Source organism: Entelurus aequoreus, linkage group LG18 (genome assembly GCF_033978785.1).
Source record: "Entelurus aequoreus isolate RoL-2023_Sb linkage group LG18, RoL_Eaeq_v1.1, whole genome shotgun sequence".
In the NCBI taxonomy this organism is placed as follows: Eukaryota; Metazoa; Chordata; class Actinopteri; order Syngnathiformes; family Syngnathidae; genus Entelurus; species Entelurus aequoreus.
The window spans coordinates 30,943,866-30,962,842 of record NC_084748.1 but is presented as its reverse complement, the minus strand read 5'-3'; the positions used below and the strand labels follow the sequence as shown (position 1 = coordinate 30,962,842).

Below are 18,977 nucleotides of genomic sequence, written 5' to 3'. Positions count from 1 at the left end.
ACCAAGTGAGGCGTTCACAACGACTGTCTCGCCCATCACCATTTACAGTAGGCGTGTGATTAAACCAAATAGTCACAAAAATGCAAAAAGTGAATAACGTATTTTAATAATGCGTTCTCATAACAATACTTTTAAAAAAGTCTGACAAATAAACGGAATTGAGTTACTTATGCAACACGCGTGGAATAATCCAATCCATGTTTTGTCGTTCATTACACTGACATCCGACGTAAACACAATTGTACTTAACTTTATTTTAAAACACGCTAGATTATTATGGCACAACTCGTGTTTCTTGTCGGAGATATTTGGTGAGAAAACAGGAAGTGTAGTGGTTCACAACTTCCGGCCATGTGTGCTCCGAGTCCATCGCCGCTAATCTCGTGGCTCTTGGACTAAAACAATCTTATTAGTAGACAAAATAGCACATAATTAACATTCTGTCAGTTGATTTAAAGAAAAAAAGGGTTGCTGGATTTGGTGCTCGAACGCAGCTAAGATGGCGGAGATAGTTCAACAGCGTATCGAGGACAGAATTCCTGAGTTGGAGCAACTGGAGAGAGTGGGGCTCTTCACCAAGAAAGAAGTCAAGTAAGACAACACAATATTTCACAAAGATGATCACTAACTACAAAAAACCCCTCATTGATCAACCGGCTGCATGTCTCCTAAGGACTCATTTAAAATATAAACACCAAAAAATGAATAGTATGACTGAAACTGCCCTAAATCTTAAGAAACACTAACATTGTTTTGGAGTTGTTATATATCATCAATATATAAAAGTACATTATAAAATGTATTCATCATACAGTAATTATATATACTATTTTTTTTTATTGAGAAAGATTATTTATGTATTTAATATTTGTCTGCTTACTATGGTATGTTATTTATTTGTTCACTGTTCTGTTACAGAGAACAAGGAAATTGGATAAAATTGCTATGGTATGAAAAGGGGTAGGATTAAATAAGCTCTGCTTCTTCCTACTCCTTTTCGGACGTGCTGTAATAAACAACTGGAATTGTGTGGTGCATTACATTGTATCGTATGCATGTTCGAAATAAACCGAAACTGAACTGAACATTTATTCATCATACAGTATTTGTATATACTATGTATGGAATTTGTTAAAAAAAGGACCACATTCTAATAGGGAATTCATTCATTGTGTTTGGCAGAACCATCATCAAAAGAATCACAGCGCTGGAGTACAAACTCCACAGGCTGATTGTCACCAAAGACGACTTTATCGCATACATACAGGTACAAGTCCTTTCGTACTAATTCTATTAAGTTGAAATGACTCAATTTATAGACCTTGATGCTGAATTACAGTACGAAATCAACGTCCTGGAGCTGGTCAAAAAGAGGAGAGCGGTATGTAACATGCTGCCACCTTCCTGTAGCATTAATGTACCTGTACTGCTTCTCATCTTTGTGTTTTCTGTGCAGTGCATACGATACACACACAAGAAGGAGGAGATTGATTTTGCCATCATACATAGAATCAATAGTGTCTTCAGAAGGGCAACAAACAAGTGGAAGGTATTCTATCAAGCACCTTATTATCATAACAAGGACATGTTGTCCCACAAAGGGAAACAATCAGATCAAAGCTAAAGTACAAAAGTTCCAATGTTGTTAAAAAACTTCTCATGTCTTTTCCCTTCAGAATGATGTGCAACTTTGGCTCTCGCACGTTGCCTTCTGTAAGAAATGGGTATGTAATAATATTTCATTATTAGTCTGAATGACAGCAGTGGTTGTATGGTATACCGGCACAAATAAAGTATTGCAGTACTAATTAATTAAAAAAGGTACTATATTGCCTTTGAAAAATAAATTATAATTTTTTCACAGCGTGGAAAAAGAAGAGAGAGAATGGAAATATTTTGGCGTAAAAACTAACAATAAAGGTGGAGCTATAAATTTAGCTAGCGGCTAACGTCCATCCACAGTGTTTTAGCTACTTGTAAATCACTAATCCTCACCTCCATGGCGACAAATAAACAATGTTTTTTTTTTACAAATATCTCTGCAGTAGGAGGATTTGCTAAACATGCTTCACTACACACTGTAGGAGGATACAATACCTAACAGCAAGCTTGCGCTCCTGAATGTAAACAAATGCGTGGCTCTATACAAATACTGACTGTAACGATACCAAGTACAAGAGCCGTATTTCGTATAAAGTCGATACTAGAGGTGAGGGAAATAATCGATTTTTTGATGCATCGCAATTCAGGCATGGATGATTATAGAATTAATTAGTAAACGTTGATAATCGATTTATTTATTGTAAATAAAGTAATGCAGGCAGTTCTAAAATTTCGCTGACTGCAGCAATCCACCTCACCGAGAGATCTGACCAGCTCCTTTACTATCGGGCACTTCTGGTCCAGTTTTGCACACATTTTCATTAATGTAATATATGTGGGAATTAACTGAACTTTTTCTTATTAGAAAGGAATTGGGTTTTTAGAAGTTGGAAGTGATAAACGAAAAAAATGTGAAACTGCAAAAATATGCAAAAATCAAAGATGCATAAAAATCGCTTTTTAATTGTAGCTCCTGAATCGTGATTGAATCGTGAGGTGCCCAAAGATTCCCACCTGTAGTCGATACTACAGTGATTACATCTGTTTTTTGAAATTATTTTTTTATTTGTTAATGTTTTTAAACTCAGTAAATATGCCCCTGGACACAGGAGGACTTTAATTATGACCAATGTATGATCCTGTAACTACTTGATATTGGATCCATACCCACAATTGTAGTATTAACCAAAACTTCCAAACAACAGAAGAATAAGTGCTTATTACATTTGAACATAATTGTAGAGAGAACATGTTAAAACAGAAAGTAACAAGGTATTAAAAGTAAACGAACAGGTAGATTAATAATAAATTTTCTACCGCTTGGCCCTCAAAATTTGGACAAAATAAGAGGATGGGAAATGTCAGAATATGTTACTGCATACATAAGCAGCCAAATTAGTAGCCTTTTTAACCTGTTGGCTTACTTCATAACATAAGAGAAGTTTTCTAGTATGTTAATTTGTTATTTAATGCCAAAGTTGTTCTTTGATTGCGATAAGAAACATATGTTTAATGTATCATAAGATTTTCTGTTAAAATAAGGCCAATATTGACATTTTTATGGTCCCCTTTATTTGTGGAATTGATGTATGGAAATACATTTTGTTACCAATATATTGACAACCCTACTGGTGTAAAGGTGTGTGCATTGTGTCTCTCTGCAGGCATCAAAGGGGCAGCTCAGCAAGGTGTTCTCAGCCTTGCTGGCCATCCACCCTGATAAACCAGGTACATCTGTAAGTATCATTTTCAAAGCTGAACACGAGATGCTCACATTCTTGTGGTTGTCTCTTGTCACCAGCACTTTGGATCATGGCTGCTAAGATGGAGCTGGAAGAGAGACGTTCCTTTGATAATGCACGTCACTTGTTCCTTAGGGCGCTACGCTTCCACCCAGGCAACAAGAAGGTCTACCAGGAGGTAAGGAGTCTGAATAAAGCCACATTTGCACCATAGGAAGTTGAAAACTCCACCATGTCAATGTATTCCAGTACTTTCGCATGGAGTTGTTGCACTGTGAGAAGCTGAGGAAGAAGAAGGAAGGACTGGAGAAAGCTCAGATAGACACTGTGAGTGTCTCACACCTTTCCAAATGAGTAAAAATACTTAAAATCACTTATACACTGTTTGTATTCTTGACACTATCCAGAGTGAATTTGAGTATTCTCCAGAGATTCTGAGTGGGAAACTAGCAATGGTGGTGTATAAAGATGCCAAAGACATAAACAAAGGTAGGCGTGGTTTTGGTTTGAATTACTGAAAAAACAAAGCTGTTAAGTCAGTCGGAAGTAACCTTTGGGTGTTTTTGTGCCACAGAGGCAGAGTTTATCATCTCACTGCTGAATATCGCATGTATCTTTGACTTCACCAAAGACTTCCAAGAGTCCATCCTGCAGGAGTAAGTCAACATTTGGATGGACAAACATCCGTTTTCTATACCGCTTGTCCTCATGAGGTTTACAGGTGCAGCCTATCGTAACTGACCGGGTGGTCTGGTCACCAGTGAATCACAGGACACATTTCGTATGCACTACCATTAACACGCACATTTACACCTATGGACAATTTATTGTCTCCAATTAACCTGAAGTGCATGTTTTTGGGATGCAGGAGTGCCAACGCTAGCATGCAAACATGCAAACTGTCCTGTTTGTAAGGCTGACATGCCATGCTAGCCGCTATTGCACAAACACATTCTATTCCAAAACGTCAACTATGAAACTGATCTTGTTTTCCAGCCTAAAAAACAACTTCCTGGATGACAGTGCCACCTGGGACTTCTTGGCCAGGAGGGAGCTTGAGGCTCCGGTAACAGGACAGGAACTTCAGACCGCCAAAATGCGGGCCTTGGAGGTTAACCGACGGGAAGAGCAATGCTGTCAGATGTACGATAAAGGCCTTGAGGGACTCAACACTGGTAGGAGACATCACATATTCAATACATGCACTGTGCATGATGGGCTAAAGTTTTGTAGGTGTAGAGACCATATGTCCCAGTACCTATGTCAATATATACACCCTACATTTGTTCCACACTAATACTTTAGTGGTTGGTTTTCAAGTCATTCAAACTATGACACTAATGCTGCAAAAAAATGCTCCTTGACTGTACTACAGTATGCTGTACTTTCTCTGTTTACGCAACTGTAAAGAGTAGCAGGTGTTTATTAGGAAGGGAGGCCCATATTTCTACACATTTATTTTTTTAAAGTCATAATATAAATGTGTTAAGCACTGCATATATAATATAAGACCAATGTACAACTAAAAAATAACAAATAAACCGAAACAAATAAATAATCCTTTATTGTACATAGTACTAAAACATAGAATTAAAACAATTTTTATGTGGCCCTTTTGGGAAAGTGTGTATTTTTGTTCAGAAACGTAAGTAAATAATTATAACTAATTATTTAAAACAATTCATATTGTGAAAAAATGGTTAAAGAGCTTCTACATATTGGTGTGTTAAACACCAATACAATACGATACATTTGGTGGTAGGCTAATACACGCGCATCCCAAAGTGCAGCTCGGCCCGCAGCAAATTTTTTTAACTGTGTAAACAGGTGTAATGTAATGAGAAATAAGTTGAAATGTTGACACTAATATCATAAAGCTGACATGCAGGCCGGTTTTTTTTTTTTCTTAAAAAAATCCAATACAGTTGTCCTTCGGCACAATGTCTTCAAATACTGCAGTATCACAGCATTACAGATTTTTTGTTTTAAGAATATTCTACAAAATTTTTGCTCTAAATTAAGCATTTTCAATAAGATAAATGTCTAAATAAAACTACAAATATCAATACTGCAGTAGTTTGTTTGGTGTTTTTGTGTTATTATTTATTGAATCTCAGCATGGTGCAATTGTATGTGCACAATATGTAATCTTTATTACTAATTTTTAGTTTTTCATTGCTTTTTAAATTTGTAAAAATGACGCCGATGAAGTGGCAGCTGCTTGCAGCAGCTCTGTGTTCTTATATGTACTTCTTTGTGTTATTCAATCCTTCTGTTGTTTTCATGTGCATTTTGGTTTAAACCCCATCGAGACTGCGCAGCAAAGGATGGCACTTTAGTGACTTTAATGCTGGTTGTAATACTTTTTTGTGATATTTTTGAATCTGCACTGGAACCACATAATTTCCCCAGTGTGGAATACATTTAAGTCTAACCTATTGGCCACTAGATGAGACCAAACCAATCAGGTCACGTTGTTCAGTATCGTGGCCACTGATTGGCTCAGCTTCAGATAGCATTACTATATTGGATTAAAAGAGTGTAAAAGTGACTAAAAGGGAATATTTTATATCTAGAGGGCTCTCATAATGTTAATGTATTTAGAATATAGTTAACAGTTTGTTATACTCTAGCTATGAAATTATATGATTCATAATAAATGATTCCTACTTGGCAGAAATTATTTCTCTAGGTCAACCAATATATATATACCACGATATACAAAGGTTTACTGTATATTGTATTAGTTTTAAAAAGTGAAAAATGTCTCCCGCATCCTTTTATTTTTCCATGTTCAGCCCTCAGTGGAAAAGGTTTGGACACCCCTGGTCTAACACATCTCTTCAGGACTGAATATTTCAATATACATTTGAATATACACAACCTAATTTCATTTGAACAGTCAAACATGTCAGTTGTGGCAATGTCTTACTTGTTATGTGGTCTCATCATGCTTTTATGTGGCCCGCTGCAGAACCCATGTGGACCTACTACGTGGCATTCTGTCTGGAGAGAGTGAAAAGGAAGACAAATGTCCAAGAGCTGAAGGACAAGGTAAGTAAAGCTCTGTCCTTATGCTGTCACCCTGCGTGAGGATGAACAAATGTATTGTATGTGTGTATCGTATTCATCACAGAGGCAGGAGAGGCTAATGGGAGTCCTGAGGCGAGCCCACGACTCATCACTGCTAAAAGAGGATTATTACAAGAACTGGGTAATAAGACTGTACCACAATTGTCAAGGACAGCTGTCCCACTCTGTCCTACGTAACGCGACGTCCTCCCTTTGAGCAGCTGCAAATCCTGCTGTCATCAGGAGAGACAGAGAGCGCGACTGAGATCGCCATGGCAGTCACGCAGCGCTACAGCCAGTCGGTGTCGGTGTGGAGCCTGGCCTTGCAGACGCTGATGCAGCTGGGGAGGGATGACGCTGGGCCACTGTTCCAGGACGCGCTCACACACATCCATCCCAAGGTGAACACACACACACACAGTTATCAACTAAGTGGGTCGTCTCTAATTAGCCTCCATTCCATCCTATTAACGTATTTTTTTACAGAAAAGGAGAAAAGTAGGCAAAATGGAAAAAAACACCTTAAACATGAATATCACATGATGATGAATGTTTTACACTTAAATTAGCTGCAGGCACTTTTACAACAGAGGAGCTTGGTATTGTTTTCTTAAGACTTGAAGCATGAGGAGGATTACTACACATTCTGCAACTTCAAGCATTTAGACACCCTCATGATATACATAAACAAGGTGCTAATCCAGTCCGGTATGGTCATGGTAACGTAAAACAAAAGTATTGGGGCTCCTCAAGAACAAACAGAACAGCTCCTAAACATGAAATAACTACCGTAAAGTAAAATACATAAGCAGAATGGGAAATAGTTGTAAGTCCAAACTTTTTCCACTGAGGGACTCATACTGAATATGAATTACTATACTTGTATATGTTGTTAAAAGGCTAAAAAAAAACGCTGTATTGTTTGTCTGCTGCAGCTACACAATTGCTTATTAGTGAAGTTTTTGCAATGCCAAGCATGAGTCACACTCTTCTTGGCGTGCCAAACAAAAGGAAAGAAAAAGTAAAGAGTGAAGTGAAATTAGACATTGTGTAACGCTCAGTAGAGAAGTGGAAAAACAATCAACATTGGCTGCATGCCCCAGTCCTTGTTTAAACGTCGCAACCATCATCAAAGATAAGATGGTATCTTTGAACATAAAGCATTTTCTACAATGAAATAATCAGTGATAAATAACAGAGGCGGAAATCTTTGGGCACCTCACGATTCGATTCCAATTCTTGGGGTGATGATTTGATTCACAATCAGATTCTTAATTCAACACAATTCTTGCAAGATATTATTTGGTATATAAATAAGTTTTTCAAAAATAGGTTACAAAAGCTCCACTTGACCTCTGACGTATGACTTATATGCGTAGTGTTGGCCTAAACACGTTTTTTTAAATTCATTTTTCAAATTTTTATTACAAAAATCACAGAATGTTAATCTAAAAAGAAAATAAAGCAACCTAATTCCAGTTTTGCAATACTTAAGATATAAATTTACAAAGCAATTGAGAATACATACAAATACAATACTTACTGAATACAATACTTTAAAAAAAAAAGAAAGAAAAACAAAGATTACAACCAACTGTATCAATAATAATATGAATATTACCGGTAGTTGTTTAATGTTTAAATTTAAAAGTTGATTCTTTAAAAAATTTGCAAAAAAACTTTTTTAAAAAAAAAGCGATTTTCTAAAATTATTAAATCAATACAGATTTGGACGTAAATAGTTTTTTTGGAGAACCCCTAATATTTATCACTAGTTATCTGCAGGCGTTCATATGCTTTATGACTGTAGTCTTTTATATTCTGCACACAAGTCGTGTAGTGGTTCACAGAGCACACGTTCACACAACTCGGCTGGACTCCAGTGTCCTAGTGACCCTGAAGAGGATAAGCAGCACAGACAATGGCTGAAATAAAGCAAAAGTTCTCTCATTGCTCTGTTCTAACAGGAGAGCTTACCAATTTGGCAGCTGCAGGTCGAGTGGAGCATAGCCAACCAGAAACCTGAGGAGACAGAGGCCATCTTCAAGGTAATCCTAAAAGAGGAATTGCACTTTTTCTTTTTTAGAACTTTGCCTATCATTCACAATCCCTATCTAAGACAAGAACACATATGTTTTTCTTTTTTCATGCATTCAACTTTGTAATATATGGCAAGTACAAAGTGGCTAACAATGAAGCTAATGGGAGTCATCTATTGCACCCATAAAGCCCTCTACATAAACCCAAAACCAGTGAAGTTGGCATGTTGTGTAAATCGTAAATAAAAACAGAATACAAAGATTTGCAAATCCTTTTCAACTTATATTCAATTGAATACACTGCAAAGACAAGATACTTAATGTTTGAACTGGTAAACTACATTTTTTGCAAATATTAGCTCATTTGGAATTTGATGCCTGCAACATGTTTCAAAAAAGCTGGCACAAGTGGCAAAAAAGACTGAGAAAGTTGAGGAATGCTCATCAAACACTTATTTGGAACATCCCACAGGTGAACAGGCTAATTGGGAACAAGTGGGTGCCATGATTGGGTATAAAAGCAGCTTCAATGAAATGCTCAGTCATTCACAAACAAGGATGGGGCGAGAGTCACCACTTTGTGAACAAATGGTGAGCAAATTATCAAACAGTTTAAGAACAAGGGGGATGGCGTGGCGAAGTTGGTAGAGTGGCCGTGCCAGCAATCGGAGGGTTGCTGGTTACTGGGGTTCAATCCCCACCTTCTACCTTCCTAGTCACGTCCGTTGTGTCCTTGGGCAAGACACTTCACCCTTGCTCCTGATGGCTGCTGGTTAGCGCCTTGCATGGCAGCTCCCGCCATCAGTGTGTGAATGTGTGTGTGAATGGATGAATGTGGAAATACTGTCAAAAGTGCTTTGAGTACCTTGAAGGTAGAAAAGCGCTATACAAGTATAACCCATTTATCATTCATTATTTAACAACATTTCTATTGCAAGGAATTTAAAGATTTCACCATCTATGGTCCGTAATATCAAAAGATTCAGAGAATCTGGAGAAATCACTGCACGTAAGCGGCAGGGCCGAAAACCAACATTGAATGCCCATGACCTTCAATCCCTCAGGCGGCACTGCATCAAAAACCGACATCAGTGTGTAAAAGATATCACCACATGGGCTCAGGAACACTTCAGAAAACCACTGTCAGTAACTACAGTTGGTCGCTACATCTGTAAGTGCAAGTTAAAACACTTACTTTGCAAAACGAAAGCCATGTATCAACAACACCCAGAAACGTCGCCGGCTTCGCTGGGCCCGAGCTCATCTAAGATGGACTGATGCAAAGTGGAAAAGTGTTCTGTGGTCTGACAAGTCCACATTTCAAATTGTTTTTGGAAACTGGACGTCGTGTCCTCCGCACCAAAGAGGAAAACAACCATCTGAAGTGTTATAGGTGCACAGTTCAAAAGCCAGCATCTGTGATGGTATGGGGGTGTATTAGTGCCCAAGGCATGGGTAACCTGCACATCTGTGAAGGCACCATTAATGCTGAAAGGTACATACAGGTTTTGGAGCAACATATGTTGCCATCCAAGCAACGTCTTTTTCATGGACGCCCCTGCTTATTTCAGCAAGACAATTCCAAGCCACATTCTGCAAGTGTTACAACTGCGGGGCTTCATAGTAAAAGAGTGCGGGTTCTAGACAGGCCTGCCTGTAGTCCAGACCTGTCTCCCATTGAAAACTTGTGGCGCATTATGAAGCGTAAAATACGACAAGGGAGACCGTGGACAACTTAAGCTGTATATCAAGCAAGTATGGGAAATAATTCCACCAAAAAAGCTTCAAAAATTGGTGTCCTCAGTTCCCAAACCTTTACTACTGCTTCCCAGAAAGTATAAGTTGAAAGAGACTAAAGTGAACAATATTGTTTTACACGGAATGTTTAGATTGTCATTTTAAAGACATCACTTTTAAATAATTTTTTGAATATTTGCTTTAAACAGATTATTTGCACTTAAAATACATGTTTGTGCATTACATTTGTGTTCAATTACAGCAAGTGTGTTTATCCTAAACATTCCTGCTATTTAATTTTACATACTATGGCATCTTTTATTTTTGGACATATACCACAATAATATCATACTGTGGCCTTAATACCGTGATAATATCGTTACATCGCTAACAGTTAGTGATTTTTTTTTTATGTTCGTAATGTATATTTATTGCTTGGTGCTTAGCAATACAACACAATAGCAACTTGCTGGATCTGTTGATCTTTCAGCGTCTAAAACTTGTAGCTCTTCTTCCTTATATTTAAGCTAAATCTGGAACTTCATTTGTCCCAAAGTAGGAAATAGCATATGTATATATATATATATATACATATATATATATATATATATATATATATATATATATATATATATATATATATATATATATATATATATATATATATATATATATATATATATATATATATATATATATATATATATACATATATATATATATATATATATATATATATATATATATATATACACATATATATATATGTGTATATATATATATACACATATATATATATATGTGTATATATATATATATACACATATATATATATATGTGTATATATACATATATATATATATATATATATACGTATATATATCTATATATATATATATATATACATACATATATGTATATATATATATATGTATATATATACGTATATATATATATGTATATATGTATATACGTATATATATATATGTATATATGTATATACGTATATATATATATATATATATATATATATATATATATATATATATATATATATATATATATATATATATACATACTGTATATACTTACAGCATGTATATAAAACGTTGATGTAGGTTTTGGGATGTATTTTTACAGCGCTTTATAGACTGAATAGAGCAAATCGCTTTACCTCCATTGTTCGCTTACTCTTGCGAGTGTTTATTTACAAAAAAGAATTCATAAAAAAAGATAAAAAATGTTCTTGTCTAGTTGTAATAGACATTATTCCAGAAAAAGTGAAGTTCCTCTTCAGAAGAAAACTTGAATGAAACACCTTAGCTGTGCCCTTAATGATTCACATCTCCACATCAATATGCACACAATGATTTAGCCTGAGAACACTTCAGCAGACACGTTTTTTTTTTACCACCAGCGAGGTCTGCTATCTGCAGTGGCAGACGTTGCCATGGAGATGAAAGAGTGCTACCTCGATTGGTCATACTCCACCGGAGGCTACAAGAAAGCTCGAAAGACTTTTACCAGGTAAAGAAAAGTAGTGACACTTACATAAATTAGCAGCTATTGTGCAAACAAATACCTTTTCTTTCTTTTAGTTTACAGGATAGCAGACCTCTTTCCAAGCCTTTGTTCACCAGAATAATTCTGATTGAGAAAGAACAAGTGAGTGCATCAAAATCACATTGGTGTTATTGAGGCAGGTCTAATTGTGTTGTTCATGAAGGAATCTCCAAGGATGAACTATCTGAGGAACTACTATGAAAGGGCCCTGCAAGAGTTTGGCTCCTCAGATGAAGGTGAGGCAAGAATATTGTTAGTCAAACTTATTTATTTTCAGTATCATGTTATTCAAGTAGCAAACCTAATAAGAGTCCAATAAAGTCTCAGAGATGCTCCAGTGTATGGTTATTTCCACTGTTCATCAGCTCAATGTGTTTCTTGTACCATCTGAAGATTTGTGGCTCCAGTACATCCAGGAGGAGATGGGGCCCCTCGGCCAACTGGAGAACTGTGGCAAGATCCACTGGAGAGCCATGAAGTTCCTGGAGGGGGAGAGCGTGGAGAGATTCACCACCAAATACACGCTCCTTCAGACCGGACACCTTGGAATCCATTGAAACCACACAAGTCGACTTGTCAGTGTTGAGCAGGAGTTGGTCTGCTTGAGGAAATCACATGAGCCGTTGGCTGGTTCCACAGTCCATCCTTGGGAATTTGTTCACCGTTATTTACTGAACATGAACTGTTTTTTGATGTCCTATGTTCGGGATGGAATTCCAGAGAGACATGTTGAGTTGCAGCTTGCTTCCAAAGAGCCATGTTGGGAACATGTACGATTCCAAGAAGGTTCTAAACCAATGGATGTTGTCTTATTGAGTACACACTTGGATGGCCTTCAAATAAAACTAATTCAATTCTTCTCAGTAGCGCATGTAAATGATTGATGGTTGTCACACATTCTCCTCATTTTAACTTCTCAAATCTCCAAACGTATTACTCTAAAGTGTCTTTGGGTTTCAAAAATCTTTAAAATACGATGACTTAAGATAAAAAATAACATCAGCACCCAAGGATGCATTAAACATCTTTATATACTGTACTATATTTACCACTGTAAGGCCACTTTGTTTCACACATTTACTATACAGTTAAGTTAGAATATTGTAACTGCATGAAAGAAAATCTAACATTCTTAAATGAAATACATGAGTATGGAGTTACAGTAATAAAGTAGTGGTTTCCTTCTCCCATCAGTAAGAGGCTTTGACAAAATACTGTCATCAACATTCCTAACCAGAAATGTTATACATGAGGAAATTAGTGCAAATATTACAGGAAAAAAAAAATTCAATATTGATCCCTTTTTGAAATTGTGATTGTTTTAAGGAAAAGCACTGAAGCAATCATAATGTCCACTAGCACATCATCACAATGAGATCCATTACAAGACCTGCCTCAATAATCCTGCCTTTTCAGAGATAATGCTCAGTTTGAATTGACTTTATTGAAAAGGTATTCAACTAACAGTGCAATCAATAATGTTAAGTTAAAGTTAAAGTACTTGTAGTTTGGTGTACAGTTGTTATATTTTGCTCAAAGTAGCAGGTTAAAAAAAAAAAAGTACATAGTAAACACCACAATAAACATTGTTTAATTCCAAATTAAAACGGAGCATTGAAGGCAGAGGTACCAATTAGCTCCAAAATATATTTTCTAGTTTTAAAATATATCTACTATACTCTTGTTTGACTAGTGGTACCTAATGTTGTGGTCTTGTTATTATTCACCACCATGAATGTGATTTCTGTATTTATCTATCTGATAAGTAATTTAAAACATATCAATCAGCAAGTTTGGTGTCCCAGTGTGTCTTCCGGAAGAAACGATAGCAGCAAGGAATTAATAAATAAATTTGAATGGACCGTGTGCTAACTGTTTAAACAACCCTGCAGCATATTGAGTTACCTGGAGAAATTGACTATTGTTTACTTTACCGGTGCAGTCCGACCCTCAAAGTTTCTTGAGGAAGATGTAAGTGAAGAGCATCAAGATGGCCGCCGAGAGCATCCCGATGGCACACTGGTGGATGGTGATGACCTTCTCCAGGGCGTGTATGCGCTCCTCCATGGCGCTGGTGTGGATGTAGTCGTAGATGGAGGCCCCGATGCTCCATACCGCCCACACGGCGTCCACGACCGCCTTCATGGTGGGAGAGACCATTGGGTGGGGCGCCTGCAGCTGCACACTAGCTGCATTCACAGATTACCTGCTCCTCGTCACTGTAATTACAGAGAAACGATAGCGTAAATAAAGTAAGTGAAAACCCTTTCAAGGAGTGCACACTTTAGTAGAAATTAGGTTTCTATGGAATAGCCAGGGGCCCTCCACATAACACAATAATTTGCAATGTTGTTAGAAACCACTAAAGCTTGGCGAGCAACACATTGCGTATCACTGAACCCAACGCTTTCATTGCAATTGATAGAAATAATAATACAATATTTAATAAAATGTAAGCTGTTTTTCAGAGATGATTACTTTGTTGGCGCAGTTGGGCCGGATGTGACGGGGAGCCATACTTGCCAACCCTCCCGATTTCCCGGGAGACTTCCGAATTTCAGTGCCCCTCCCGAAAATCTCCCGGGGCAACCATTCTCCCGAATTTCTCCTGATTTCCACCCGGACAACAATATTGGGGGCGTGCCTTAAAGGCACTGCCTTTAGCGTCCTCTCTTACCTGAAACCTTCACCCCTTAACAGCCGCATGCTGTCCAGGCGTCCGCTTTTCCTCCATATAAACAGCGTGCCAGCCCAGTCACATAATAATGTAGCGTTGGACGGGTTTAACAATGGTCTTTACTCGAAGATGTCAAGAAATGCTGACACGTTGTATGATCTCTTAACTGGTTTAATGATAATGTTAATTTCAACACACACACACACACACACACACACACACACACACACACACAAGTGAATGCAATTCATACTTGGTCAACAGCCATACATGTCACACTGAGGGTGGCCGTATAAACAACTTTAACTCTGTTACAAATATGCGCCACACTGTCAACCCACACCAAACAAGAATGACAAACACATTTCGGGAGAACATCCGCACCATAACACAACATAAACACAACAGAACAAATACCCAGAACCCCTTGCAGCACTAACTCTTCCGGGACGCTACAATAACATCTACGGCTTTTGGAGCTCAGTGCACAACTGCACACACAGCAAGAAGGAGACGAAGCAGAAGAACGAAGAAGAGACATGGCGACGACGAGTAAGAAGAAGAAATACGCTTGCAAGTTCCAAAATGATTGGAAAAAAGAATTTCATTTCATCCAGGACAGCTCGAAGGGGAAGGGGTATGCTGCCTGCACCTCATCCTGCACTGACAGTACCTCTTGCGGTGTTGCTCACAAACATTTGGTGTCACTGAGAAAAAGGTTGACATCTTGGGTCGTCTCAACAAAAAATGTTTGCTTTCTTCTCGCCTTTTCCTATTCACCGCTTCCCTTGGGTAACTCCACTTCATCTTTGTAAAAAATAAAAGTATGTGCACGCCACCAGACTGAACTAGAAAGTTAACATAACTAAAGAAAGCCACAATTGGATTCACTTTTCTGGTTAATTGTGCTGCAGCACGGTACGACAGGGGTTAGTGCATGTGCCTCACAATACAAAGGTCCTGGGTTCGATCCCAGGGGTCTTTCTGTGTGGAGTTTGCATGTTCTCCCCGCGACTGCGTGGGTTCCCACCGAGTACTCCGGCTTCCTCCCACCTCCAAAGACATGCACCTGGGGATAGGTTGATTGGCAACACTAAATTGGCCCTCGTGTGTGAATGTTGTCTGTCTATCTGTGTTGGCCTTGCGATGAGGTGGCGACTTGTCCAGGGTGTACCTCGCCTACCACCCGAATGCAGCTGAGCTAGGCTCCACCACCCCCGTGACCCCAAAAGGGACAGTGGTAGAAAATGGATGGGATGGATTTTCTGCTGTGGATTTGTTTAACAGTTCAGGTAGGGGGACTAAAATTTAGCATTCAGATTTTTATCTCATCTTGATTTTTATTTTAATAATTTCTAAATATTATATTAAGATTTTTAACTTTTTTGTAAATATTTATATATGTTGTGTACTTGTGAGCCACAACGTTTTTTTAGGTGAGAGAACATTTTAAAACAATGATGTCATTGTCAATGCATATAGGATATGAGATATGGCACCTCATTTTACAGTATCCATCCATCCATTTTCTACCGCTTGTCCCTTTAGGATCGCGGAGGGTGCTGGAGCCTATCCCAGCTGCACATGGGCGGAGGCGGGGTACACCCTGGACAAGTCGCCACCTCATCACAGGGCCAACACAGATAGACAGACAACATTCACACTCACATTCACACACTAGGGCCAATTTAGTGTTGCCAATCAACCTATCCCCAGGTGCATGTCTTTGGAGGTGGGAGGAAGCCGGAGTACCCGGAGGGAACCCACGCAGTCACGGGGAGAAAATGCAGACTCCATACAGAAAGACCCCAAGCCCGGGGATCAAACCCAGGACCTTCGTATTGTGAGGCACATGTACCAGTAAAAAAACAAAATAAAACTATCAATAATTTCAGAATAATTTCCACAAATAGAGTATATATTGGTGTGAATTATTCTAACCCAGGGGCCCCCAAACTTTTTGACTCGGGTTAAAAAAAATTGTCCGGGGTCCGGGCTGTATATAAGTATATATATATATATATATATTTCGAGCATGATGTCACGTTATCAATGGAAAAATGCATCTTTAGACAATATGATTTAGGAGACACCGAGAGTAACAGGCGGTAGAAAACGGGTTAGAAAGGACAGATTTAAAAAATAATAATAATAAAAAAATAATAATAATGAAAAAAAACTATTTATTTTTTCTTCTTCTTGGAACTTCCCGCAGGCCCGATTTTGGGCGCTGGCGAGCCGTATCCGTTATATAGTTTGGGGACCCTTGTTCTAACCAAAATCTTATAAGTGCAAGCTGTGACTGTTTGCTTTAAAACATGTTACTTGTATATAAAAAATAAAATAAAATAAATAAAAAACACATTTTTTAAACGGTTCTTTGGAAAGAATGGTTCTTCAAAATCCAGCTCCCTTCAAAGAGCCCATCCATCCATCCATTTTCTACCGCTTGTCCCTTTTGGGGTCGCGGGGGGAGCTGGAGCCTATCTCAGCTGCATTCGGGCGGAAGGCGGGCTACACCCTGGACAAGTTGCCACCTCATCACAGGGCCAACACAGATAGACAGACAACATTCACACTCACATTCACACACTAGAGCCAATTTAGTGTTGCCAATCAACCTATCCCCAGGTGCATGTCTTTGGAGTTTTGGAAGAAGCCAAAGTACCCGGAGGGAACCCACGCAGTCACGGGGAGAAAATGCAGACTCCATACAGAAAGACCCCAAACCCGGGGATCGAACCCAGGACCTTCGTATTGTGAGGCACATGCACCAGTAAAAAAACAAAATAAAATTATCAATGATTTCGGAATAATTTCCACAAATAGAGTATATATTGGTGTGAATTATTCTAACCCAGGGGCCCCGAAACTTTTTGACTTGGGTTAAAAAAAATTGTCCGGGGTATCCGGGCTGTATATAAATATATATATATATATTCCGAGCACGATGATGTCACGTTATCAATGTAAAAATGCATCTTTAGACAATATGATTTAGGAGACACAGAGAGTAACAGGCGGTAGAAAATGGGTTAGAAAGGACAGATTAAAAAACAATAATAATAAAAAATAATAATAATGAAAAAAAAAACTTTTTTTTTTTTTTTTAAACTTGGGACTTCCAGCAGGCTCGATTTTGGGTGCTGGCGAGCCGTATCCGGCCCGCGGGCCGTAGTTTGGGGACCCTTGTTCTAACCAAAATCTTAAGTGCAAGCTGTGACTGTTTCCTTAAAACATGTTACTTGTGTGTGTATATATATATATATATATATATATATATATATATATATATATATATATTTAAAAAAAAGAGCTAATTTTTTCAACGGTACTTTGGAAAGAATGGTTCTTCAAAGTCCAGCTCCCTTCAAAGAGCCATTAATCTCTAATAAATCATATGCTGGCTCTATCTAGTGGTATGCCAAATAATTATTTAAATATTCAAACACAGTGTTACTGTTCAAACTGTGTGTAATGTTACAGTGGCCAAACACATTAAGTATATTAAGTACTGATGACAGGGTGGAGCTGCGGTTCATTGAATGAAACACTAGTCCAGACATGGTAAAGCAGAACAAATAACTGATATATTGGAGTAGTTAAAACAGCTTTGCATGCCTTTTGTGTTATTATTCATTAAACAAACTACCCTAACCCGTACTGCTCCTCCATTACGAATAATAATTGACATATTTTAATCCAAATAATGTGTTTAGTTCTAAACAAGATGTTCAGTCTACAAAAACAAGGAGCAACAGCTGACGGAACAACAAGCCGGACATTCGAGGTCGGCACCAAGGTAAAATAAAGTGCTCCAAACTCACCGACACGACACTTATACCACGGCGAATATGATGAACGTCCGTCCAGAATTATCGAATAATGTCGTTTATTACATTTTAACATCGCCTGACTAGTACTGTCAACTCCATGACAGCCAGGCTACGTTAGCATCAAGCTAGCACTAATCACACGACTCACTTCCGGGATCGCGGTTCAAAATAAACTTACACCCATGACAGTGGGAACTACTCAGAAGTCATGTATTACGAATACTTTGGTATATACGTGTGTGTATTCATCGATAAATACAGAGATACAATGTGTGTATCAGTGTTGACAAATATTTCTCTTAGCGAGGACAAAATAGGTTTCACTGCACTCTCCCACCATTAGTGGCAGTAGTGACAATCTTAAGCTGTACTTTCATTTGCACTTTAATTTTATCGACAGTTTAGTGAACAAACACCTTCATTATTATTTTTTATTTATTTTAACACACCATAGTTGTATGTTTTTTGATTGATTGAAACTTGTATTAGTAGATTGCACAGTGAAGTACATATTCCGCACAATTGACCACTAAATGTAACACCCGAATAAGTTTTTCAACTTGTTTAAGTCGGGGTCCACTTAAATTGATTCATGATACAGATATATACTATCAAATATATACTAACATCATAATACAGTCATCACACAGGATAATCATCAGAGTACATACATTGAATTATTTACATTATTTACAATCCGGGGTGTGGG

General features: G+C 37.9%; 1 protein-coding gene and 1 long non-coding RNA gene across 2 annotated transcripts; one reads left to right on the top strand and one right to left on the bottom strand.

Annotated features, from left to right (window-relative positions):
• The first annotated feature begins 298 nt into the window (after nucleotides 1-298).
• On the top strand, nucleotides 299-12,617 carry LOC133634017 (U3 small nucleolar RNA-associated protein 6 homolog). Its single transcript, XM_062026916.1, has 19 exons — nucleotides 299-591; nucleotides 1,183-1,267; nucleotides 1,340-1,381; nucleotides 1,457-1,549; nucleotides 1,677-1,724; nucleotides 3,267-3,330; nucleotides 3,404-3,522; nucleotides 3,594-3,671; nucleotides 3,752-3,833; nucleotides 3,919-4,000; nucleotides 4,341-4,519; nucleotides 6,319-6,398; nucleotides 6,481-6,558; nucleotides 6,638-6,817; nucleotides 8,384-8,464; nucleotides 11,610-11,719; nucleotides 11,791-11,857; nucleotides 11,919-11,991; nucleotides 12,149-12,617. Exons 1-19 carry the CDS (start codon nucleotides 500-502, stop codon nucleotides 12,310-12,312), a joined length of 1,797 nt encoding a protein of 598 aa, XP_061882900.1. The 5' UTR covers nucleotides 299-499; the 3' UTR covers nucleotides 12,313-12,617.
• Nucleotides 12,618-13,179: 562 nt separating this feature from the next.
• On the bottom strand, nucleotides 13,180-18,586 carry LOC133634019 (uncharacterized). The gene is made up of 2 exons (XR_009821868.1): nucleotides 18,260-18,586; nucleotides 13,180-13,974 (listed from the first exon to the last, which is right to left on the bottom strand). It is a non-coding gene; the product is annotated as an uncharacterized LOC133634019 (long non-coding RNA).
• Nucleotides 18,587-18,977: the final 391 nt, after the last annotated feature.